A 26,957-nucleotide genomic window follows, 5' to 3' on the forward strand; every position below is an offset into this window, starting at 1 on the left:
CAGATGAAACTCATCAATCATACATTAAACCTACTGAGCTATATTCATTAATTCATCTTCTTTCTCATTTCATTCAAGGACACACTAAATAATTTAGGATTTTAAAAATAAATTTTCATTCCTCATTGGCCGACTTGTTCTAATTTAAGGTAACGAAAGCGACTGATGAATTTTAGAATAAAGAGAGAAAAATCTATATAAGAAGAGTCTTTTAAAAGTTCCAGAGAAAAACATGCTTGCTTCTGTACTTGGTTTTTTAAGTTGATTTTCATAATGGGAGCAGACATTATAATCATATAATGACCAGGCTAACTGAAGAAATAAATAAAAAAGCTAACATTTTGACCATTTAAAAATCTTTTAATATTATATTAATATTAAGTTTTTAATATTATATTGATATTATGGCATAATATGTGGATGTGATGTGGTCATGACTATAACCATTAGCATCGAGATTTAATGTAGTTGTAACGCTACTTGTATTAAAATAGTATATAATAGTTTATTTAATATTAATTATCTTTTTTTTTTAGGGATCAGGGAGGATTATCATTTTTAAATCTAACATTATTAAACAATATTAATAAACAATGTGATTTTATGAAATAAGCACACACAAATATATTATGTAAACACAGACTTTTATTTTGGATGCGATTAATCGCAATTAATTTTTGCACAGCCCTAATTTTAATATATCTTAAAATATAATTTCTCCCATTACCAAACCATACCATTACCTCCAGTCTTCAGTGTCACATGATCCTTCAGGATTCATTGTATATTTTTTCAGGATTTTTTATGAATACAAAAATTTCAGCTTTTTATAACAATGTAAGTCTTCACTGTAACACTTGATCAAATTAATGCGTCCTTGCTGAATAAAAGTATGAATTTATTTAAACAAAATATTTTTTTACTGACCCCAAACTACTGAACCGAAATGTACTAGCAAGACTTCCGGCTATATTTAAGTGAGCGAAAGCATTTGCAACCAAAATTGTATAATAACCCACATCTATGAAACAGAAATTCAATAAAAGCGCATTCTGGAAAATCTCAGGGCAACTCTACAAGGCAGAAGTGGCATGTTTATGTCTTGTTCTTAAATAACGATCAGTGAGGGAAAGCATCTGGAGCGTTGATTCGATTTCAGTACCTCATAAAATCCTCGCACGAGACTCTCCGTCTGTTGGACGACACCACGCTCTATACGCCACTTCACCATGCGCTCGATGTACTCCTTCTTATTCTTCTCTGACACAGGGATATTGGCACCGCCAGTCTTCAGCTCACGCTCTGTGATCTAACACACACACACACATGCTTCTGTGAGACAATGGCGAGATGTTGTGCACACAAACAACAGTTTATAGTCACACACTGACCTGTCCGAACACCTCCTCGTTGACGGTGAAGGTCAGGTCCAGCATGTCCTCTATGTCATTGTCCTTCATCCACTGAAGACTCTGATGAAACTCCTCATCAAGATACTCCAGATCACTCAGATCACACGGACTGCATACAGAGGTATCAACAGACATCAAATCATGCTCGTGATCTATGTAATCATACAGAAGTAATCATAAGACTAGGTCAAGCACAAGTACATTTATCCTGAATCCTGTCATTACTATATATATATAATATATATATATATATATATATGAAGAGTTCAGATGCAAAAGCCTCTAAATGCCATTTGAAATTTTCTTCTTTAATGATGATTTTTATCAAACTTGTATATTTAAGTTCAGTGATTTCACTTTAATGGCAATGATAATTACCTATTAATTGTTATTTAAGTGAAATTACTGAACTTAAATATACAAGTTTGATAAAAATCATCATTAAAGAAGAAAATTTCAAATGGCATTTAGAGGCTTTTGCATCTGAACTCTTCATATATATAACAACATTAATTATTAATAAAATATTTTTCAATATTGATAAAAAATATTTGAATACAAGTAGTTTTATGCCAAACCTTGATGCGAAATATTTTATAGGAAATTATTATAATTAATATATATATATATATTTGTGAAGGGCAATTTTTTATTTTTTTATTTTTTGTTAGTATTTTTTAATTTACAATTACTCGTGAAATCACATTCAAATAACATGTTATTTATAGCAAAAAAAAAAGACATTAATTTACTAAAATCTCTACCTAAAAACATATCAGAAATGGGCTTTGCCACTCACATTCGCAGTAGGCCTTTGTAGAAGGGTCGCGTGAAGAAGGCATCCAGCAGGTATTGATGGATAAGAGCGAGACCCAGAATACGCCCACTAAACCGAAACCTGACAACAGAATTGGGATATATTTCTGTTAGTTAAGTCTAAGATAAAAAAAAGTCATCTTGAAGGCACAGATCGAGCCAAGTACATTCTAAATATTGGTTTTATATTGGATGTGCATTGAAGCTTCACATGTGCCATGACACAGTAAAATGAGCACTCACCACTCATGATGGTTGTCGACGAAGGCAGACATGGGGCTGATCTGGACGGTGTAGGTGTCATTGGCTGAATACTCAAACAGGCCATAGTATGGGTTAAAAAGCTCCCGTGACACCAGAAAGAAAAACTCTCGTGATGGGCCACTGTAGTCCAGTCTGAACGGGAGCAAAAAATAAACAAACGTGTTGAGAATCAATGAATATATATATATATATATATATATATATATATATACATATGTGTGTATACAGTGCAACAACAGGCTTTAACTTCTGCTTCAATAAATCATACAGTGGTATATTAGACTATTTGGTCAAATAGATTTTTAACAATGACAATGATATATTAATACATGTCATATGATGTAAAGTCTGGTTATCTTTTCAAAAAAAGTGGTAACACTGACCCCTCTTCTCCAACGAAGCTGACGTAAAGTTTACTTCTCTGTAGATCTTTGCGGGAGTAACACATGATCTGATTGAAGGCGTCCTCCAGTAGATGATCTCTGCGGATTATCAACCTAAAACAAGCGCATGTTAGCATGAGTGTGAGAATGTGTTATAAATCAAGTCCTCGGGGTACCCTACAGATGCTCACTTGACTTTGCCTGGACCCTGTCCGTAGCCTTTAGTCTCCAATTTGCGATAGAAATTCCGAAGTTTGGCTTCAAAGTCCCGTTTGTACGGCGCAGGGGCCCGAGCGTTGGCTCGTTGTGTACCTGAGAGGAAGAGGTCATAGTTACAAGAGAGTTTGCTGAGAAAAGCGACTCTGACAAGAACCAAAATCAGCTTTTATCCAACATAGATAAATGTGTATAAAATGTATAGATTATATGGAACAATTCAGGCATTATTAGTCACATGTAATGGCTCTTTACAAATGAGACTTATTATAACTGAGATCTCCATATGGATGGATGGATGGATGGATGGATGGATGGACGGAAGGATGGACGGATGGATGGATGGTCAGATAGACAGACTGGATGGATGGATGGGAGGATGAATGGATGAATGGATGGACGGTCAAACAGATGGATGGATAGATGGATGGATGGACGGTCAGACAGACAGACTGGATGGATGGGATGATGAACAGGAGGATGGATGGATGGATGGTCAGACAGACTGGATGGGTGGATGGATGGGAGGATGAACAGGAGGATGGATGGATGAATGGATGGGAGTATGAACAGGAGGATGGATGGATGGATGGATGGATGGATGGATGGATGGATGGATGGATGGATGGATGGATGGATGGGAGGATGAACAGGAGGATGGATGGATGGATGGTCAGACAGACTGGATGGATGGATGGATGGATGGGAGGATGAACAGGAGGATGGATGGATGAATAGATACATAGACGGAGAGGATGGACAAATGGACGAATGGATGGATGGATGGATGGATGGATGGATGAATAGGAGGAAGGATGGATGGATGGATGGATGGGAGGATGGATGGATGGATGGATGAATAGGAGGAAGGATGGATGGATGGATGGATGGATGGATGGGAGGATGGATGGAAGGATGGATGGATGGATGGATGGATGGATGGATGGATGGATGGATGGATGGATGGACGGATGGATGGATGAATGGACAGATGGTCAGACAGACAGACTGGATTGATGGATGGATGGATGGATGGATGGATGGATGGATGAATAGGAGGATGGATGGATGGATGGATGGGAGGATGGATGGATGGATGGATGGATGGATGGATGGATGGACAGATGGTCAGACAGACAGACTGGATTGATGGATGGATGGATGGATGGATGGATTGGTGGAGGGTCAGACAGACAGACTGGATGGATGGATGGATGGATGAATAGATAGATAAACGGAGAGGATGGATGGATGGAGATTTTAAAGGGTAAAAAGGAATCAGAATGGTTTGCAAGCGAGCAGAAAAAGCACTATCTATCCCAGAACCTGTAACCAGCGGACAGTGTAATCCTTGAGTGTCAGCGGTGACTAAAGACAGATCAGGGTTTGTTAGAGCATGATTCCCTCTGGCACCGTGATGTCCGCCACACTCCAAACAGAGTTGTGAAAATCAGAGTGTCAGTATCACGGTTTAAAAGCAGCCTGTAGGGATTATCCAAAAACCCTAGACTCCAACCACACACCAAATCCCAAATAGCGGATTTGATGGATTTGGCAGCCAACTCAAAAAATACCCAGGAAAACTGGTCGACTGAAGTCAAGCTCTACAACCAAACCAAAGCAATGCTGTGGAAGGATGGCTAGACCATCAAATCAATTTTTTTTTTTAATATTGTAATAGTATTAATAATATGAGAGTGTGAGGAACTGACCAGGAGAGTTCTGAGGGGAGGAGACCGGAGACCCTCGAGGTGATTGACAGTAGCTGGGGTGCAGTAAGGCATGAGGTGGCACATACGACATCACTTCCTCTTCAAACAAGCTGCAGCGAGAAAAAGAGACAAAGATTGTTTGTGTTTGAAGGCAAACTCAAGATTTCTTAGATACATTTGCCTGAGAAGCCAAATTGCATAACATATCAATTACTCATTTAATGATTTTTTTTTTTTCAAGAACGTATTGTGAATTTCAGTTTAGTTTTGAGCTTAACCCTTGACATATGAAATAATAGAACAGTTTATTAAACATTTAGTCCAAATCTCATGTGTTTTTTTTTGTGTGGTATGATGTTTGATACATCAGGGTTTTATGGCTCATTTAGTATGATATAGGAGAATATGGAGCTTTATATATTTTCCAGGAATATTTTGAGGGGTAACGTTTTATTCAGAGGCACAAACAGAGAAAGATATGAAATTTGGTGCAGCTGTTGATATTCAAATAGCCAAAAAGATAACATGCTGAAAGCCTGTAATGTAAATAAATCAATGAGATCTTATACATTTACATGAAATGTATATAAAAATCATCATATGACTAAGTAAAATTATGTTTAAATGCTTGGTTTTTGATCAAAGATCAAAACATATAATGTAATGCAATATAATAATGATGCAACTATAAGTATAAGTATGTATAAGCATTAGGGCTGTCAAATGATTAATCGTGATTAATCGCATCCAAAATAAAAGTTTGTATTTCCTTAATATATGTGGGTGCACTGTGTATAATTATTTTATATATATATAAATACACACACATGCTTGTATATATTTAAGAAATATGTTCATGTATATACTGTATATAGATTTATGTATAATTTATATTATATATAAATATAAATATTTCATATATAAATAATATTTTTTTCTTAAATATAAATTCTGATTCACAAACCTTCAAGGACTTCAAGGACCCATGAGAACCCTGAAATAAACATTTCACAAAAGCCTAATGGAACATTTTAACATGATTTTTCTATAAAATTAAACAAAAGTAAGGATAAACTAAACTAAATGGATCAACTAAAGTTGCTTTTTAAGGGGTCATCTTGAAATTTTGCCAAAAATATAAAAGTTGAGCCACCGTGCCGCCTCGTTTTTACAATTACATAAAAATGTTAAATGTGTTAAAAAGTATAATCAGATGACAAAACACATATAGTAGATTGTGTAGAACAGGTTTCTTAGAAAAGTTTTGATTATGTTGATAAGGCCTTAGAAATGTGCAAATTTGGTTAAACCTAACAAAACGTATTATTTCATATTTTCTTACATCCATTTTTGCAGGGTAAATTCACAGAGTACCTGAGTAAAATCACCAAGTCTGCATCGCTGGAGAGGCGCGCTAAACCCGAAGCTCCCTCATTGCGAATAAACTGCACCTTCTCCCTGTGGATTAGAAATGTCAACATTTTCATAACCAATAGCTCAGAACTGAGGTTTGATTTGTAATATTTCTTTGAGTCTCACCTGAGTGAGTGATTCCTAATGAGCTCAGGCTGCCTCTCCTGAAGGATCTCATATACGTTCGGCTGCCGCAAAAATGCCACTATTTTATCATTGTAGGCTATAAAGAGAAGAGCAAAGCAATTGGTGAAATGTCAAATAAAGATCCTTCAAAACTCCACATTTTGATAAAACATGCTTTATGAAGGATTTAACAAGATGAAAAAATCTAGTTCGGTCTAAAAAGTTCCTGATGAAGCTTAGCTTAAACCGGCTCACCGACAGGAACGACATCTGGACACTGGTTGCGATTGGCTGAAAAGGTGTTGGGGGGGCGTGGCAGTACAGCGGGTCCAGCATGCCGTGGGTCATCGCCCACCTGCAACAAAAACAAAATAGGAAAAGACCACTACATCCTCACATCCACAGGACGTCCCACAAGAAAACATTAGTTTACTGCAGAAATACTGTATGTTAATATTGTAGCATCTAACATAAATGTTTTTGTTTATTATAAAATATATGTGTGTGTACATATATATTTGGGCTGTCAAACGATTAATCGCGATTAATCGCATCAAAAATAAAAAGTTTGTGTTTACAAAATATATGTGGGTACACTGTGTATAATTGTTTTGAATATATATAACACATATATGCATGCATTTTTTATTTATATATAATATAAATTATATATAAATCTATTTACAGTATATACATGAAAATAATTTTTAAATATATATAAGCATGTGTGTATTTATATTTATATATATATAATATATATATATATATATAAAATAATTAAACACACTACTACACACATATATTATGTAAACAAAAACTTTTATTTTGGATGCGATTAATCGCGATTAATCGTTTGACGGCACTAGTGTATATATATATATATTTATTTAAATGTGTATATGTATAATTTATACACACTCATATTATATAAAAAAACTTTTATGTTAGATTTGATTAATCATGATTAATCAGTTTGACAAGAATTATACACACACACACACAGTCAAGTCAATTTTATTTGCAAAGCGTTTTTCAACATATTTATATATATATATATATATATATATATATATATATATATATATATAATAGGCTTCAGTTGCTTTTGCATAATTCACCGGATATGTGCTCCCTAGTGAGTGTTCTTTAAAGATGAAAGCTTCATTAAGGGCCCTGTGACTAAAGATCTGACAGCTCTTTTGCTAAAGCTGAGTGGATTGTAAAACTTTCCCTGGCCTTTATTCCCCAGGTGTTTATATAAGCAGAGGGACTTTTTAATTAAGTGAGCTCATTTGCATTTTATATTATGAAGACACAGAGGATTTAACGATTAGTGGAATAATATTTAGACACAATATGTTTACATGCATCCACATATGGTCCACTGACAAACGCACTCACACAAGGGATTGTGGGTGGACTGATGTGAAAATGACACGGTGCATGCTGGGACACAGCGGAGGCCGATGCTGTGAAATTAATAAGCATGTCTAAAGAGGCCTGAGAGGGCGATCTGTTCTCCACACGGCCCGACGTGACAGAAGATCAGATTCCCTAATGAGAAACCTGCTGAGAATATTTTATCCTATAAAACTAAAGATATTTTCATTAGAATATCTGATTACTGTCACATGCTTAGCATTTTATTATCAGTTAAAGGGATACTCCACTTTTTTTGGAAATAGGCTCATTTTACAACTCCCCCAGAGTTTTACCGTTTTTGAATCCATTCAGCCGATTTTCTGATATTTAGAAGAATAATATATCAGTAACCAGACAGTTTCGGGTCTCATTGACTTCCATAGTAGGAAAAAAAATATACTATGGAAGTCAATGGGACCAGAAACTGAGTCTATTTCCAAAAAAAAAGTGGAGTATCCCTTTAAATAAAGGCTTTTGTCATGATACACTACCATTCAAAAGTTATTATGCTTATGCTCACTAAGACTGCATTTACTTGATCAAACATACAGTACAAACTGTAACATTGTGAAGTGTTTTCTATTGTAATGTATTTTAAAATGTATTTAATCTGTGATGGTAAAGCTGAATTTTTAGTATCATTCGTCTTTGTTGTCCCATGATCCTTCTGAAATCATTCTAATATGCTGATTTGCTGCTCAAGAAACATATCTTATTATTAGTGTTGAAAACAGTTGTGCTGCTAAATATTTTTGTGGAAACTGAGATATATTTACTTTTTGGGGGATTTTTTAATGACTAGAAAGCTTAAAGAACAACATTTATTTGAAATATAAATCCGTACTTATACTACTCACTTTCTTAAAAAAAAAGAAAGTATATAAATCTTACCCTAAACGTTTGGACAGGAGTGTAAATTTAGTGTCAATGATGAATTCATATGAAATCAGTTGATTTAAAATCAATTTAATGCATTGATTCCTTCAAAAACAAATCAGCTTACTGACCCCAAATCTTTGAACAGTAGTTTATATGAACTACATTTTGCAAAAATCGCCAGGCGGTGGCTAGTGTGTTGTGTGTAGTTGCCCAAATCAAAAGTCTTAAAGTTGAATTTAATTCAGAGTTTTGCAATGATCTTGACTAGAAAAGGCTCACCTCCCCTGCGCTGTGGCTGCGCTGGCGGCTGAGGTGCTGGCGGTGGGCCAGGAGGATGCTGGGACGAGCGCTCTGCAGGGGCAGGCGTGGGTCTATGAAGGTGGTGGCCCTGCAGTTATGGTCCACGAAGAAAGGCTGAGGGAAAAACATAATCATGTCAAGCTTTGCCAGCAGAAACAAGTAGGCCGAAGGGTTTAAAAGCACAAACGTGAAGCTCATATTCATGTTAAAGCACTTAGATGAAAACACTAACACATGAAATATTTACAGTGAGTGTTACGGTTGTACTTTCAAAGTATATTTTAAACATTCATTTGCAATACCACCTGCTTTCCTGCTAAGCTTCCATTATAAGCATATTACTGTAAAGCACTTCCTGATAAGAGGTCATTGACAACAAGCCACTGATGAGTAAAATATGAATTCACTTATGATACATTTTACATTACAATTACATTTAGCTGACGCTTTTATCCAAAGCGAATTACAATTGCTATATATGTCAGAGGTTGCACGCCTCTGGAGCAACTAGGGGTTAAGTGTCTTGCTCAGGGACTTGTATTAGTACATATTAGTAAATATGCTGAAAATAATTCAAAATATAACTCTTTTTTTATGTAAAAATAAATGGACTAAATGTAAAAAAATAGTCCAATAGAGAAAGAAGGACACTAAATGATACACACACACACACACACACACATATATATATATATATATATATATACTTTTTATTTATTGATTTATTTTATTTAGTATTAAATACATTAAATTGATTAAAAGTGACAGTAAATATATTTATAATGTTATGTTATAAAAGATTTCTATTAAAAAATGTTTCTTGAGCATCAAATCAGCATATTAGAATGATTTTGACACGGTGACACTGAAGACTGGAGTAATGATGCTGATATTAATAATATTTTAATATTATAATTATAAATTAATTCAATAGATATAATATTTCAAAATATTACTGTTTCTACTATATTGTTTAATCAAATACATTCATCCTTGGTGAGCATTTGCTATCAGCAACCTTTTAATTATTCCACACTTTTGAATGGTACATAGAGAGAGATTATAATTTTTGTCCATATTTTATTTTATTTAGAAATTAAAGTTAAAAGCAGGAGGAAGAAAATTAGAGTGATATCCAGAACGTGAACACAGAACACAGAAGAGATGTTTCCAGACCTTTCCCGTGTGGTCGTGTTTCATTTCCCAGCCTCGCGGAAGATCCAGCTGTTTGTTGGCGAACATGTTGAGGAAGGCAACCAGGTCTCGATTGTGCTGGTAGCGCTCAAAGTGGTGCGTGTCCCGTCGCACTTTGCTGATCATGTGTTTTAGACATGTGTTACTTGTAAACATGCGGTAGGCACTCTGAGAAAGGAAAGGCAAACAGTCAAGAGAGTTTCATACCGTGTTTAAGCAACGCTAAACTTTTACAACACAGCATTTCCCAAAATAAATGACAAAACCAGATGACTGGTTAGTGAAACACACTTGTTTTTATGGCATCATTGTCACGATTCTGAACAAGATTTCGCTAATTATGTGACGAGAATAAAAAGAATTGACTGACAAGATGATGGTGGAGGATTTGGTATGCAATAGAGCGTCATTGACAAATATTTTGTCTGGTAAAATGCGAATGTTTTTTTACTGGTTTAAGCAAGTTTATATACCGGTGTGAAAATGTTCTCACCATGACATCCATACCTGTGGGTAAAAAAAGTGTGAATATTTAATGTGTTTGGAGACTTACAGGGTTGGAATGCAGTACGGTGAAGAAATCTGGGCTGGTGAGAAACTTGGCGCTGGGGGATTGAAGCAGCAGAGACAACCGGGAGCGAGAGCTAGTGGGCCCGACCACACCGTCCCGACGGTACTCTGAAACAGAGGACAGCTTATATGTCTGTTGGGTTAAAACAAAAGATCTTTTTTTCTCCCTCTATTCTACAACGAGACTCATATGCTGTACGAGCAGGGCATTTCTATTGTGAGAGAGTACCAGGTATGGAGTGATGCAGAAGATCAGTGTCGTCTGAAGGCATCTCTGCAGCCTGTTCGTCTGTCCTCTCATTGGTTATTGTCCTACGAATACTCTGATACCTGAACAAATATGGCATATTTCTCATTAATAATTTTGTACAAGGAAAATTATACTTTATTCTTCATAAATATAATAAAATAATATTTTGGTTATTCATTAGCTTACTCTGCACAGTTTTACATAAATAAAAATGAAAAATAATAATTAATATTAAGTAGGACTGTCAAACGATTAATCGCGATTAAACGCATCCAAAATAAAAGTTTGTGTTTACATAATATATATATATGGGTGCACTGTTTTTAATTATTTTATATACAGTATATAAATACACACACATGCTTGTATATTTTTAAGAAATATTTTCATGTATATACTGTATATATATTTATATATAACTTATATTATATATAAATATAAATATTTTATATATAAATAATATTTTTTTCTTAAATATACAAGCATGTGTATGTATTTATATATATATATATATATACAAAATAATTATACACAGTGCACCCACATATATTATGTAAACACAAACTTTTATTTTGGATGCGATTAATCGCGATTAATCATTTGACACCCCTAATATTAAGTAATCATAATTTATATATATATATATATATATATATATATATATATATATATATATATATATAAATTACTTATAATATAATTGCATTTGTTAACTTAATAATAAGTATCAAGTCATGAATCATAAACGTTATTTTTAATTTTATTTTGAATAAATTATATATATATATATACAGTATATTTATATATTTCAATATGATATAAACATTTTTCAATATAATATTAAAATATTAAGCAGCACAATTGAAAAAACATTTTTTCTTTGAGCAAAAAATCAGCATATTAGATTATTAATTTAATTTAATTAATTTAATAAAATGGTGTAAACAAATCAAATGAATGATGCTGCATTAATTGAAATTATTAATCATTTATTTTATTTAGTAATATTATTTGTTTACATGATTTGCACTTACTATTTTACTTTGTGCCATACCTGTGAATTATGAAATAAATACTTATTGCAAGCCATAAAACTGTATTTTCCATTATTTGTAGTAATGAAGGGAATATTCCACATATGTGATGGCGCAAAGAGTAAAAAAAAAAACATCCTGACTACCGTTTTTACTGACATTTTGTGCTTGACGATCTTTTAATTTTAGATGCTGCGCACATCTATGGCACAATTGCTTTTGCAATTAAAATGAATGCCAATAAACCAATAAAGGAAATCACAGGAGGGAGACAACGCACGAGAGATGTTTTGATAGAGCATGATAATGGCAGAACAGATTAGGCAGCTGGGGGTGACATTTTTAAAGAGCTGTGAGGATTAATAAATGGCATTTCGGACTCGGATAAATCCCAAGATATCAGAAGTTAAGGTCACTGTGTGCTCAAAACACTATCAGAACTCAGTCTAATCACAGCTGATTTCATGGCATGTTGATAGATGGTGAGAACAGAGCGTGCACGTGTGACTGACCTTCGGTTAAGCTGCTCCATCTGTTGAATGGAGTTGGATCTCTGTAGGATCTGAGGTGCAGCTGGAGCAGTGGGCCGCTGCCAGGTGGTGGTTCTGTTCACATGATCCACATAGAAAATCCTGCCGTGGCTGTCGATACGGGCTTCCCAGTCTACAACACACATGTTATAATGACCATTGGCAAGTGTAATGTTAGTCAAAGGATTTTTTCACTGTCTCCGTGGACTGAAAAGAGCTTTGTGTTATGCCTGTTATAGTATGACTACATTGGACAGTGGTTGGGTGAATCTCACACAAAGACAAACATATTCTCTCACTTGGTGGAAGAGGCTCGTCCACTCTCTGATAGCGGCTGATGTCCTGACGCGCTGAGTGAAGAGAACGCATTGGCTGAAGGCCGTTCACTTGAGCACTGGCTCCTTCAAAAGGGCAAAATGAGATTAATGTTGCATTGTGAATAGAAAAATAAATAAATAAATCAATGAAAACATCAATATACTATACATAGTTCTGCAGTAGATTTAATCTGTAAAGTCAAAAAGGAAATGAATTAATTATATTTTGTATAAAATATTTAATAATTCAAAAACGTATATATTTATTTTTCATTTAATATTTTTATAATTGATGTTGTGTTATTCTATTTTATATTTTAATATTATCAATATTATTTTAAGATTACTATATAATGTTTAAATATTTAAATAATATTTTTATTTTAATAATAACAAATGATGATTTTATAATTATTTGTATGTAATCAACAATAAATGAAAATCAGATAAAGTATGTTACATTTTTAAAATATTATTTGCAATATTATTCATTTTCTTCATATTTATATATTATACTTTAATACTTACATGATGAATTATTGTTTTTATTTTATTTTTTTAAATCTATTGTTATCATTATTATCATTCCTATCAACAAATGTGATATTCTATTTAATATTAAATTATTATTAATAATAATGAAATATATTATTGTTATTATTATTCATGTTCTTAACAGTTGATATTTAATATGTAAATGCATTAAGTCATAATAATATTATTTATGATTTTTTTTATTTTTTATTAATGTGCAGAAAAGTTAAAACTGATGGGAAACCTGAAGGAAGTTTGACCTCAGCTCTCTCATTAAAGTTTCCTGATACGGATTTACTTTGTAAATAACATGTATCGTCGCACAGTTACCTGTCTCTCCATCTGTTACCGTGGCAGCCTGTTCTGCATCAGCTGGCCTCCTCGCTTCATTGGTTAATTCCATCCCTTCAGCCTGTGATGCGTTCCCTGATGCTTGCAGACTCTGCCTCCTCTGCCAGATTTCAGCATCTTCTTCCTCCTCATTGGCTGCCTCACTGGAGTTGCCCTGCTCTGCTGTGGCTCCGCCCCCTTCACCAGCTTCATTACTGCCAGATGCTGAGGGCTCTGTGACTGGAGCAGCCTCTGTGGATCCTTCATCCCTAGAGACCGCCTTCAATGCAACTCCTTCTTCATCCTGTGAGAAATGGATTAGGTAAAATGATACAAAGGAAGGACTACATAAAAAACTAATTTGTGCAAATGATTTATATTAATTCATTACTATAATTATTATTGTTTTTTGCTATTATTCATAAAATTATAATAAGTATATACCATGAAATATTATTTATCATTTATATATATATATATATATATATATATATATATATATATATATATATTACTACAAATAATATTAATAAAAATACACATTATTAATATATATATATATATATATATATATATATATATATATATATATATATATATATTATATATTGTATGTATTTTTATTAGTATTATTTTTAGTAATATATATATATATATATATATATATATATATATATATATATATTACTACAAATAATATATATATATATATATATATATATATATATATATATATATATATATATATATATATATATATATATATATTAGGGGTGGCACGGTACATGAAAAAACACCCGATTCGCTTGTCTCGGTTCGGAGCGCGTGTGCGTCTCACGGTTCGACGCATGCGCAATGTAACCTCGTGCCCGTATGTGACGTGTGTTTTCTTTTCGCGCGACATAAACTTGTTCGACTTAGTGATGGGAAGTTCGGATCATTTTACTGATTCGGATCTTTGAGTCTCGTTCAGTAAAATGAACGAATCTTTTATCGAGTCATTTCGTTCATTTCGGTCATTTCATAATTATATAATTAAAATGTCATGTTAAATATCCCATACATCTAGTACTTACGAAAATCTTAATTACATTTGTAAAAATAACATAATAGGGTAATGCAGCCAAAGCCAAAAGCAACTGAAATAACTGTAACGTTAGCTATTAATTAGTTGCTGGGTCTAAAGTTCAGGCTATGCAGTCTGACCCTGTTATAGTTCACCTCACCTCCTGATCCGAGACGTTCTTTGCTTTGCAACTTCATATTTATCAGGTTTGTTCTCCTCCTCTCATGTCTCGAGACGTTAGCTGTTGACTCGTCAGTGTCTGACTCTGATCTGTGCTGTCTGCTGGCCGTGCCATGCGATATAGCAGGACCGGAAAGATTAAAGATTAGTTCATCTCTCGAGTTCGGGTTCGGCCGGGTCCGAGTCTTTCGTTCTTCCTGTCAGTCCCATAGAGTCTATGCTGTCAGCACCGGAAAGAGAAATGATTAGTTCATCTCTCGAGTTCGGGTTCGGCGGGTCCGAGTCTTTCGTTCTTCCCGTCAGTCCCATTAAGTCTATGCTTTCAGTACCGGAAAGGGGAATGATTAGTTCATTTGAGTCTTCGGGTTTGAGTCCGTCGTTCTTTTCTCACGTGGCCACGGGTCTCGCATCAAATACAACAGATTCGTATTATTGACTGCGTCTGAATATTGTGTTATATAGGCATTAAAATACAAATGTTCAATAAACATTAACGTCCATTATTCCTTATTCCTTATTATTGTCCCTGTCCGTCTCTTTTCTATATTATGCATCTGTGGTGTGTTTTATTATATATTGTACATTAATTAACTACTATTATATTATACATCATCTACGTGCTTGTTTGTAAAAGGTTTGTGAATTAGTTTGTAAAAAGTTTGTGAATTTGGGTATTCAATACGGTGACAATTCACGTGACTAAAGAACGAAGGACTCAAACCCGAAGACTCAAATGAACTAATCATTCCTCTTTCCGGTGGTCTGACAGCATAGGCTCAATGGGACTGACAGGAAGAACGAAAGACTCGGACTCGAGACTCGAGAGATGAACTAATCATTTCTGTTTCCAGTACAGATTCAGAATCCATATGTTGCGCAATGCGCATGCGCGGGTAACACAAGATGAACGAATCACTCCCTGAGACAACTCGATAGTCCCGAGTCATATTAAAGATTCGTTCAAAATGAACGAATCGTTCATGAACGACACACTTCGACTTGGACCGGCGCTGCACAGAGCGATCGGTGAATAACATCAATCTAGCGCGAGTCGGCTCCGTATGCATTCATCACTTTCGCGGTATTTGATGTCATTACCGATCGCTCTGTGCAGCGCCGGTTCAAGTTAATAAACAAGCCAGTAAAAGTGGAGTATGGAGCCCTACAGGTCACGGCACGCGGAGAAATGGCAAGTGGGAGAGATGAGGGAGTTGGAGGATGCGCCAGCGTCGTATAAGTCTATGGTATAAGTCCGGTGTGTGGGAACATTTTGGATTTCATGTTATGATATTTTAATTTAACTACAGTGGCACTTTATGTATAGATAAGAGCTTCAGTCATACGTTTCCAAACCCTGCACTTTAATTTTAAGTGGAAAAAAGTACCCTCACATTTTGGGAATAGAAGCATTGTTGATACTGTTTTTGTGTTGAGGTTGAATTTCAATTTCACTTTATGTTTATGGCCTTTGCTATTGCTATAGCTTAATTATCTATAGGCAATGAGGTTTCATGTATATTGACATTTAAAAGACAGTGTTTTAAGAGTTCCTCTCTTTTTCTTTTAAAAGATAGAATTTTGGTAAGAGCTACAAAAGTTAGCAGTTGATAGATGAAAGTTAATTTCTTTGTGTAAATAAGATTTATGTGATAAAAATGCACAAGTTCTTGTAGAGATAGTGATACACATTCTCCTTTTTTTGCATGTCAATTTCTTCTCTCTTGCTGTATCTAAATCTCAGCTTTCCTCTGAGATAGTCCCAAAATGTGCTTAAAGTCAAAGAGTCAAATTCAGTTTGTGCATGATTGCATGAATATAATATATATTTTTTTAATACTGTATCCTAAAGTGTGGATAATTAAGCTATATATCACATGCTGAAGTACATTTCTGGAGTGTTAAAGATTAAAAGAAAAAATAACAAGAACCGTACAGAACCGAAAACCGTGACCCTAAAACCGTGATACAAACCGAACCGTGGGTTTTGTGAACCGTGCCACCCCTAATATATATATATTACTACAAATAATATTAATAAAAAATACACATTATTAATATATATATATATATATATATGTAATGTGTTTTTATAAGTATTATTTATAGTAATATATATATATATATATATATATATATATATATATTACTACAAATATATAAATGAAAAATACACATTATTTATATATATATATATATATATATATATATATATATAATTAAATATAATTTATTTACAATACATTTATTGGTAAAACTTTATTTTAGTGTCTTTGTTACACATTATATGTAGTAATTAATTATTATAAATTTTGCTTAAATGTAACTAAACCTAACCCTAATCCTAACCCTAACCCTATAGTAAGTACATGTAGTTAATTAACATTACGCAGTACTTAAATGTATAATTGCACTGTAACAGGACACCTTAAAATAAAGTGGAACCAATTTATTAAAGTTAACAGGCAAAAACAAACAACTACGGCAAACCCTACAGACCTGTATTTTGAAAGCTGGCTGTGTTGAGTCTCCAGAGGCAGCGGTTCCTTCTTGGCCACCATCAGCACCTCCATTTTGGCTCTTTATGGTGCCACTGCTTGACCCTGACGCTGTGGCTTCAGTATCTGTGGCGCTGCTGGCAGCTTCCGACTCAAGCCTCTCCCTGGCTTTCACGGGACCCTTCCCTTTGTCCTGTGCAGAGGAGGTGTGTCCATCAGGACGGGGAGCGCCATTGGTCAATGCCGTATCCCGGGAGGCGTGTCCCTCCTCGTCTTCGTCAGAGTCTATATGTAACATAGCATTGAGCCGCGTGTCAGTGGGGAAACTAGAGCGTAGTTTGGGTGAGGCGGCCCCAAGCGGTCTGTCTCCGGGGCCCTTCGGGGCCTCAATGGTATCCAGGTAGTCGTTAAGCGAGGTCTGGCGATGAGTATGGCCCGGGGTTACTTCGGCCAAATCCGGGGCTCCTTCTCTCAAGAGCAGATCCTCATCAGGGTCCATCATGCACTCGTCAGTCCTAAAGGCGTCACCATGCAGGGACCCTTCGGAGCCAGTGGGCGAGGGGCCCCTGGCCACGCGGGAGGAAGGATGCAAAACGTCCTCGTCGTCTGACGGGCTCCCAGGATCTCCGTTCATAGAGGAGGCTCCCAGCAGAGAGCCCATTGCATCTACAAAATCACATGACACTGCATATTTTAGTATAAATAAGAATAATTATATAATCATATAATCTGTCTTTTGGCGAAAGATCATGATATATCAGCATATTAGACTGATTTCTGAAGGATCATGTGACACTGAAGAGTAATGATGCTGAAAATTCAGCTTTGAATCACCAGGATAAATTACATTTTTAAATATATTCAAATAGAAACAAGTTCTTTTAAATTGTAATAATTTTTCACAACATGACTGTTTTTACTGTTTTTTTGTTGAGCATGAGAAACCTTTCAGACACTGTATAGACATAAAGACACTGTAATTGGTACCTTCATGTCCGTTGGAGGTGATCTCCACCCTGAAGTGAAGCTGTCCGCTCACATGGTCAGTCGGTAGACGCCGGCAAAGCGTGTAGCTCACATGTAGATCACTTCATTCCCAAAACAGTCATACAGAAAACAAGTTTAAAGCAAGTACGCTTAAAAAAAAAATATATAATATCTTTTTCCCCCCATTTTATTTTATTCATACAATAGTAGCTACCCCCTGAATTATTACACAACTTATGTTTACATAAATGTCAGTGGTCAGAAATGAAATGCAAAGTTCCTGGAGGAAATGACTCTGTTGTTAATGGAAGCTCATATATAATAGATCCTCTCAGGAATATTTAATAGTGAATACTGACCCCGCTGTATGTCTCTCCAGCAGTCTCTGCACCGGCATCGTCAGCTGACCTAAAAAGCGTTTGATGATCGGGCGACTTTTTGCAAATTTGTCCTTGACCTCGATTTCCAAAACGTCCGTCATCAGTGCAACAAAAGTGTACTTCTGCAGGGGGGAAAAATAGACGTATTAAAATTCTGTGCTGAGGAAGTGAAATAATATAAATTCTTATGTTCAATCTCATATATAGTAACAAAACTTCACTCTTATTTACTTACAACTTTTGGACATGTACCATTGTACTTTAATATCATGATGTTCTTTGAAATACAGAATGAAGGAGTACCATGTAAATAGATTGATATAGCTTATCATTTAGTAGTTCACTAGTTGTTGTTTTTTTTTTTTTTTTTTTTTAAATAAAGAAAAATATTTAAGTTTGGGAAATATTATCCACTTCTAGTACAGTAATTTCTTGGAAAATCTGAGGTTAATGCCTCAGGACACAAAGCACTCACTGAAAACTAGTTTGAAACTGGTCACCACTACTTGGTTAAATTATTTTTTGGTATGTTTTATCTTACCTCAAGGGCATTCAAGATGTAGGTGTCTTTGTTTCCACAGTATTTTCAATTTTGATATTTTTAGGTCAAACCGTTCTTGTCTGCCAGTCATATAATGGAGGTCTATGGTCACCACCTCAAAGAGCATGCACAGAGAAGTCCAAATTAAACATGATTTAATGACTCGTAAATGTAAGTACACATTGATGGCCTAAGACACGAAACGAGCGGTTTGTGTGAGAAAACGAACAGTATTTATATCATTTTTACCTCTTGTAACAAAGCACCTGCGCCCTCAGACCACATGGACGTGGCTGTGGTTACATGAGGTAAAAACGATATAAATACTGCTCGTTTTCTCACACAAACTGCTCGTTTCGTGTCTTAGGCCATCAATGTGTACTTACATTTACGAGTCATTAAATCATGTTTAATTTGGACTTCTCTGTGCATGCTCTTTGAGGTGGTGACCATAGACCTCCATTATATGACGAACGGTCTGACCTAAAAATATCAAAACTGAAACTACTGCGGAAACAAAGACACCTACATCTTGGATGCCCTTGAGGTAAGATAAAACATACCAAAAATTAATTTCAAAGTGAACTATCCCTTTAACTGCCCCAGTCCGTATATGATTTACCTCTCCGTGCCACACAGGGTTAGTGGTGTTGGATATGATGGAGGTTCGTCTCTCTTGGCCGTGGTGGGTGAATGTAGGGAAGCCGTGTCTTTTGCCTGGTTGGATACTCATCTTCAGATAGGGGTCCGGATTAAAAAACATGCCCTTCTTCAGACCCTGAGCCCTGATATCTGCAATATAAACACATACAATGTGAGCTAGCAGCATAAAAAAAGATCCATCCATCCATCCATCTATCTATCTATCTATCTATCTATCTATCTATCTATCTATCTATCTATCTATCTATCTATCTATCTATCTATCTATCTATCTATCTATCTATCTATCTATCTGCACTAGCAGCTCATTACCACAAGAGGGCAGATATATAGCAGTTTTATTTAACAAGGCAACACATCAATTGATAAAACAAACAAACAAACAAAAAATCTGTCATCATTTACTCACCCTCAAGTCAATCCAAACCTCTATGACTTTCTTCTCTGGAACTTAAAAGAAGATATGTTGGTAATCAAACAGTTTCGGTTCCCATTGACTTCCACTGTATGGGCAAAAAATACAATGGAAATCAATGGGAACCAAAACTGTTTGGTTATCAACATTCTTCAAAATATCTTCTTTAACGTCATGAACGTTTAGAACAACACGAGGATGAGGAAATGATGACAGAATTGTTATTTTTGGATGGACTATACATTTAAGCCAAATAAACTACAGTAGCCTACATTATTTTGTGCACAAATTGTATATTGTGGCTATTGTTAGTTAAAAAAAAAAACCCAGAAAAACTATTTAATGAACATTGGCGTTTTTTTTTTCAGAACAATCCATTGTTTTACTATATGGTTAAGGAAGGTCTGGGTGGTAAGATCATTGCATTGCCTCTCATTCAGCTTATAACATTATATAGAAATCAGTTTCATAAAGAAATATTGGGTAAATATCCACTTATTCTTACCTGATAGAGTAAAGCTGACCAATTTCCTACAGTGTTCTGTGACAGACTGTCCATCCACCTGCCCCTCTGTCCCGACCTGCATTACACAAAATTACACATTATGATATAGAGTTATAGAGGCCCGAGCAGCCTGCATTATTAATATCCCTACACAAACATAACAAGCACGATTGAATGCCTGAGCTGAAGCAATGGACAGAAAACTAAAAACATATTCACTTATAAACTGATAGGTGATAGGATAAGCTCTGTTGGAATATACCAATACACAATATTCATTTATAAACTGCAGGCAGATAATTTATTTTTATGTACATATTATAGTAAACTATATATTCAATATCACAAAATAAGTTGTTCAAACAGCAATAGCGACTCTATGCGAGTAAATCATATTTATTGAAAGAGATCCCATTTGTTATTAATTATTCAATATACTCAATAATATATTCATGCCATATATTTGTTCAATTTAATATATTTTACAGCAGTGTTTTGGTAAAACTATGGTGGTTATAGTGACTTTAGCAGAAGAGATGTTCAGCCAGGAGTTTTCATTCAGGATCAGGATCATGGTTATGAATAATTTAATCACATTATAATGTTCCTACTCATTAATGTGGCAGTGTGATTTATGATTATAGACACTTGTTCAGCTGCAGAGCCCCCAAATAATGGCTTTTGAATGACGGTGAGATGTAATAGGCCTAAATAATATAATATACATGTCCATATGTCAAACCGATGCACATTTAACTCACATTTTGGTCAAATTTTTGGTGTGTGTTCGCTCAAAACATGTCCTGCATCAATCTAAACCATATAAAATAGCAAGAGGAAACAGTAATTATATTAAAACATCAATTTTATTAAAAGTTCAGTTCAGATTGAACCCAGAAAATATTGCATAAGCTTTAAGTATGCAGACCTCAGGTCACGGTCACATGATCAGATGTATTAATTCATTTCCATTTCACAAAAATAAGTTCAAACAGTTATAGTGATGCTGTGCGCATGAATCAATCCATTAACTATGGGTTCAAGTTCAAGCTCATGTCACAGAGGGTGGAATGTGCCCTTTGGGCTAGTTTTGTGGCGTCGTGTCGGCAGCCAGGCGCTAAGCATATCAAAGAGCGCTCTCTACTTCCTGTGCATTCCCTGCATGCCTGTGAACATGATACGTCTCTGTGGAGCACCTCATAATGGAGCCTGCAGATACACAGGCAGAGAAAGACCAAGAAACACATGCAGGCAGAGACCATGTGAAACCCATCGATCACACATGCTTTTGCTGCTTTTGTGCATAAGTATGAGCGCAGTTTGAATTTAACAATAACCAATATACACAAAAATCTAATTCATTTTATATTAATGCAAATTTATCATTCATTGCTTGAGAACCATTCAACCAACTTCAATGGGAACCAAACGGTTCAAGGTCCAAAAGACAGTTTCAGTGCAAACTGCATAACTGTTCAAAGGGCTTGAATAAATAAGGGTCTTATCAAGGGAAACGATAAGACTCGTTCATCAGAAAGAACGAATCTTATTCAGAGTCATTTGGTTCATTCAATGAACGAACCGGAAAAATTGACTCGGAAAAAGATTTGTTCATTTTGACGAACGAGTTCGAACAGGAGAGTCACGAACGTGCATCACAGAACAGAGCAAGGCGAGCATTTGAGCTCATACAACTTAAACTTTGTTATTTTCTTTATTAAATGAGCGATCGTTTGGCTTGATAAGACCCTTATTCATAGTCTGGAATCCTTTAAAGCCCTTTGAACAGTTTGCAGTTTGCACTGAAACTGTCTTTTGGACCTTGAACCGTTTGGTTCCCATTAAAGTCCATTATATGGAGAAAATCCTGGAATATTTTCATCAAAAACCTTAATTTCTTTTCGACTGAAGAAAGAAAGACATCGACATCTTGGATGACATGGGGGTGATTAAATTATCAGGAAAATTTTTTTTTAAAAGTGAACTACTCTTTTAAGCAGCACAATTATTTTCAACATTGATAACAATAAGAAAGGTTTGCAAATCATTGTGTTAGAATGATTTCTGAAGGATCACGTGACACTGAAGACTGGAGTAATGATGCTAAAAATTCAGCTTAACCATCACAGGAATAAATTACATTTTAAAACATATTCAAATAGAAAACAGCTCTTTTAAATGGCAATAATGTTTCACAATTTGACGATTTTGCAGTATTTTTTTAAAGGGATACTCCACTTTTTTTGGAAATAGGCTCATTTTACCACTCCCCCAGAGTTAAACAGTTGAGTTTTACCATTTTCGAAGCAATTCTGCCGATTTTTGATATTCAGAAGAATATCAGTAACCAGACAGTTTCTGGTCTCATTGACTTCCATTGTATATTTTTTTCCTACTATGGAAGTCAATGAGACCAGAAACTGTCTGGTTACTGATATTCTTCTAAATATCAGAAAATCGGCTGAATGGATTGGAAAACGGTAAAACTCAACTGTTTAACTCTGGGGGAGTGGTAAAATGAGCGTATTTCCAAAAAAAGTGGAGTATCCCTTTAAGGCAGCCTCTGTGTACATAACATACTTAAAAACATTTAAAACATTACAAAATCTGTTTTAAGATCCTTTTGAATATGTAAACACTTTAAAAGTGCTGTTTAAATATTGCATTTAAAATGATTTATCAATGTATTATTTGTTGTTACATTTAACTATTTGAAATATGGAAAACATAGTTTTAGACATTCTATTTATTTGTCAATATGAAAAGTGAATTATTTAAATTGGTCTCTTTTTAATTAACAAATTTATATTTCTAAGAGAAACCCCAAGTCCTCTACAACTCAAATTCCATTTTAGTCCCTTTTTGTTCTTTGTAGTGGTGACATGGCAATAATGGAAATATGATAAGCATCAACTGAACCTGCGCTTCCCAAACAAGCACCACAGCTCAGTGTGTTGGAGAATATGCATTTATCTCTAGTCTAAGCTTTGGCTCTGACATATAATATTGACCTAACCTAAATATTGGCCTGACCTAACTATTAAAAAAAAAAAAGGTTAAAGGGGTGGGAGTACTATTATGAAAATGTAACGTTATGCCATTTTGATTAAAGATGCTTTCCGATGTTTCCCTGAAGTTCAGCCGTGACAATCACTTTTAAAGGGATAGTTCACTTTAAAATAATTTTTTGATGTGTTTTAGCTTACCTCAAAGGCATCCAAGATGTAGGTGTCTTTGTTTCCACAGTATTTTCAATTTTGACATTTTTAGATCAAACCGTTCTTGTCTGTCAGTCATATAATGCAGGTCTATGGTCACCATAGACCTCCATTATATGACTGACAGACCTAAAAAGATCAAAACTGAAAATACTGTGGAGACAAAGACACCTACACATCTTGGATGCCCTTGAGGTAAGCTAAAACATATCAAAAATGTATTTCAAAAGTGACCTATCCCTTTAGTTCAATGTATTATGAGTGAAAATACTCTTTTCAAACACAATTCAAAGATTTATAAAGGCCCATCTGATGCCGCAACTCAAAGTTTTAAATCCAATACTCAACATAGTCAGATACTTACAGTAACCCCAGGGTTCTTGACAGTGATGCAGGACGTTGTGGCCCTCAACGCTCCACTCACTCCATGGTAATATTTGAAACAGATTTTGGTCTCCGCTGAGAAATATAAAAACACAGGATCATGTTTCTGAGAGATCAAAATTTTTAAATACAAACAGCACATACGGTATCTCCATTATTATTCTCATATTTGATTATTGTTTCAGCCTAAGGCGCACTCACAGACCATCTGACCCATAATGCACAGAAAAACGGAAAGAGCTTTCTTAATCTGATTGGCTGCTACACTAAGCGTTTCAAAGAAGAAATCTTGCCAGATTCATTGCATCTAATATTCAAGAATTTTGTAAGAGACATTTAGTAGTAAGTGAACAAGATATTTGTATATTTATAGCTGTCTCTCACATTTACATTTCATTTCAGCTTTACTTGCTCCTAAACATCCCAAAAATTCAACACAATAAATAATAGAAATATAGATTGCACAGTTGTACGGGACAGGTTTGTCTGACCAACATGTAAAGCGCTCAGACATTGTTGATTCATCCTAAAGTTAATATCACAGACATAAATGAAAAATGAGTATTTGACAGAATATGCACTTTTGATAGCTAGATTGCTACTAAACTCGCTACTCAGGGAAAAATAAGTTTCTATAATACCGTTCAAAAGTTCTAAAAACCTGTAATATATTTTTGTTTTTGAACGAAGTCTCTTATGCCCACCAGGGCTTCATTTATTTGATCAAAAATACAGTAAAGAACAGTAATACTGTGAAGTTTCATTACAATTTAAAATGACTGTTTCCATTTGAATATATTATAAAATGTAATTTATTCCTGTGATTCAAAGCTGAAATTTCAGCATTACTCCAATCTTCAGTCTCACGATCCTTCAGAAATCATTATAATATGCTGATTTGCTGCTCAAATATATATTTCAATACTAAATACTGACCCCAAACTTTTGAGTGGTAGTATACCAAACATTTGATGCCAGTAAACTTTGTCAGAACCATTGAATCATTAATTCTCACAGTTCATTGAAAAGGAAAGCGCATATGATTTTTCAACACTGTCACTTACGCTCCATGAAGTAAGGTCCGGCCTCAAGCCTCCAGACGATCTGCCCCCTCTGAGTGCCGTTGACCCCGCGGTTCTTCGAATCCCAAACGTTGGCAGGACACGTCTCATCTGTGTCGGCACAAAAACGTGTAAATATTTGCCTTATGCATAATAACTAAATGACTAAGATGAAGGGCCTCCTCCAGCAGGAGTCAATATCTCTCATTATAAATACGTGGCTGTGAAACGACAGGACCGGCTGATCGGTCGTGCCATAAGCCGCCACACCTCAGTAACATTCTCTCAGGAGCTTAACGTCTTTTCTAAGGCTCTTGAGAACAAACAAATGGTTAAAGTATTTGTCCTGAAAGTAAGGAACCATGTTCCTAGTTGGTGTTTCCTGTTCTTTAACTCGTTTGCCATACAGAGAACCGTAATACAGCTTAATGCCCTATCATGCATGCATAATACAGTAAAAACAGCATATCGAGGACCATGAAGGATCAAGTGACATCATTTATATATTTATATAAATTATGTTAATAATAGTTATTAATATTAATTATAATTTAAATGTATATATATATATATATATATATAAATTAAATTAATATTACGAAAATAAATTATTAATAATTGATATATACAGTATATATATATATATATATATATATATATAGAGAGAGAGAGAGAGAGAGAGAGAGAGAAAGCAAGATTATTCATAATGTATTTATATTTACTGAGTATAAATCTATTTTTAAAAGTTATTTGAAAAATAAATGTAATTTTGAAATTATTTGTAAAGAGTTAAAATATTTTAATAATTTATGATTTTTATTTTATTAATTTTGTGTGAGATGTATATATATATATATATATATGAATGTACTATCTCTAGATAATTATATAATATACAATATTGAGTCATAAACAATGTAGATTTATTTTATCTTAATTAGGGCTGTCAAATGATTAATCGCATCCAAAATAAAAGTTTGGTGCACTGTGTATAATTATTATATATATATATATATATATATATATATACTGTAAATACACACATGCATGTATATTTAAGAAAAAATATTATTTATATATAAAATATTTATATTTATATATAATATAAGTTATATATAAATCTATATACAGTATATACAAGAACATTTTTCTTAAATATATACAAGCATGTAGGTGTATTTATATAAAATAATTATACACAGTGCACCCACATATATTATGTAAACACAAACTTTTATTTTGGATGCGATTAATCACGATTAATCATTTGACAGCCCTAATTTTAATACAGAAAATTATTTAAAAATATACATTTTAATAAGATGTCCAATAATTAATCTTAATTTCCGATGGCAAAGTA

General features: G+C 34.4%; 1 protein-coding gene across 2 annotated transcripts in view; it reads right to left on the minus strand.

Annotated features, from left to right (window-relative positions):
* The window catches only part of hecw2b (HECT, C2 and WW domain containing E3 ubiquitin protein ligase 2b), a 57,003-nt gene that overhangs the window by 4,963 nt on the left and 25,083 nt on the right, over positions 1 to 26,957 (minus strand). For both annotated transcript variants that reach the window (XM_039648338.2, XM_089132538.1), the window contains exons 3-26: positions 25,601 to 25,708; positions 24,517 to 24,611; positions 20,935 to 21,010; positions 19,974 to 20,143; positions 18,790 to 18,932; positions 18,431 to 18,531; positions 17,445 to 18,109; positions 13,703 to 14,006; positions 12,821 to 12,922; positions 12,504 to 12,654; positions 10,937 to 11,037; positions 10,691 to 10,815; positions 10,120 to 10,305; positions 8,923 to 9,057; positions 6,598 to 6,697; positions 6,343 to 6,439; positions 6,178 to 6,261; positions 4,804 to 4,913; positions 3,067 to 3,187; positions 2,876 to 2,989; positions 2,472 to 2,624; positions 2,212 to 2,310; positions 1,392 to 1,521; positions 1,163 to 1,309 (exon numbers count right to left, since the gene is read on the minus strand). In XM_039648338.2, the coding sequence (XP_039504272.2) occupies positions 1,163 to 1,309; positions 1,392 to 1,521; positions 2,212 to 2,310; positions 2,472 to 2,624; positions 2,876 to 2,989; positions 3,067 to 3,187; positions 4,804 to 4,913; positions 6,178 to 6,261; positions 6,343 to 6,439; positions 6,598 to 6,697; positions 8,923 to 9,057; positions 10,120 to 10,305; positions 10,691 to 10,815; positions 10,937 to 11,037; positions 12,504 to 12,654; positions 12,821 to 12,922; positions 13,703 to 14,006; positions 17,445 to 18,109; positions 18,431 to 18,531; positions 18,790 to 18,932; positions 19,974 to 20,143; positions 20,935 to 21,010; positions 24,517 to 24,611; positions 25,601 to 25,708 (3,617 nt within the window). The remainder of the gene's footprint in view (positions 1 to 1,162; positions 1,310 to 1,391; positions 1,522 to 2,211; positions 2,311 to 2,471; positions 2,625 to 2,875; positions 2,990 to 3,066; positions 3,188 to 4,803; positions 4,914 to 6,177; positions 6,262 to 6,342; positions 6,440 to 6,597; positions 6,698 to 8,922; positions 9,058 to 10,119; positions 10,306 to 10,690; positions 10,816 to 10,936; positions 11,038 to 12,503; positions 12,655 to 12,820; positions 12,923 to 13,702; positions 14,007 to 17,444; positions 18,110 to 18,430; positions 18,532 to 18,789; positions 18,933 to 19,973; positions 20,144 to 20,934; positions 21,011 to 24,516; positions 24,612 to 25,600; positions 25,709 to 26,957) is intronic.

The sequence above is a fragment of the Pimephales promelas genome, chromosome 6 (genome assembly GCF_988280905.1).
Source record: "Pimephales promelas chromosome 6, fPimPro1.hap1.1, whole genome shotgun sequence".
Taxonomy (NCBI): Eukaryota; Metazoa; Chordata; class Actinopteri; order Cypriniformes; family Leuciscidae; genus Pimephales; species Pimephales promelas.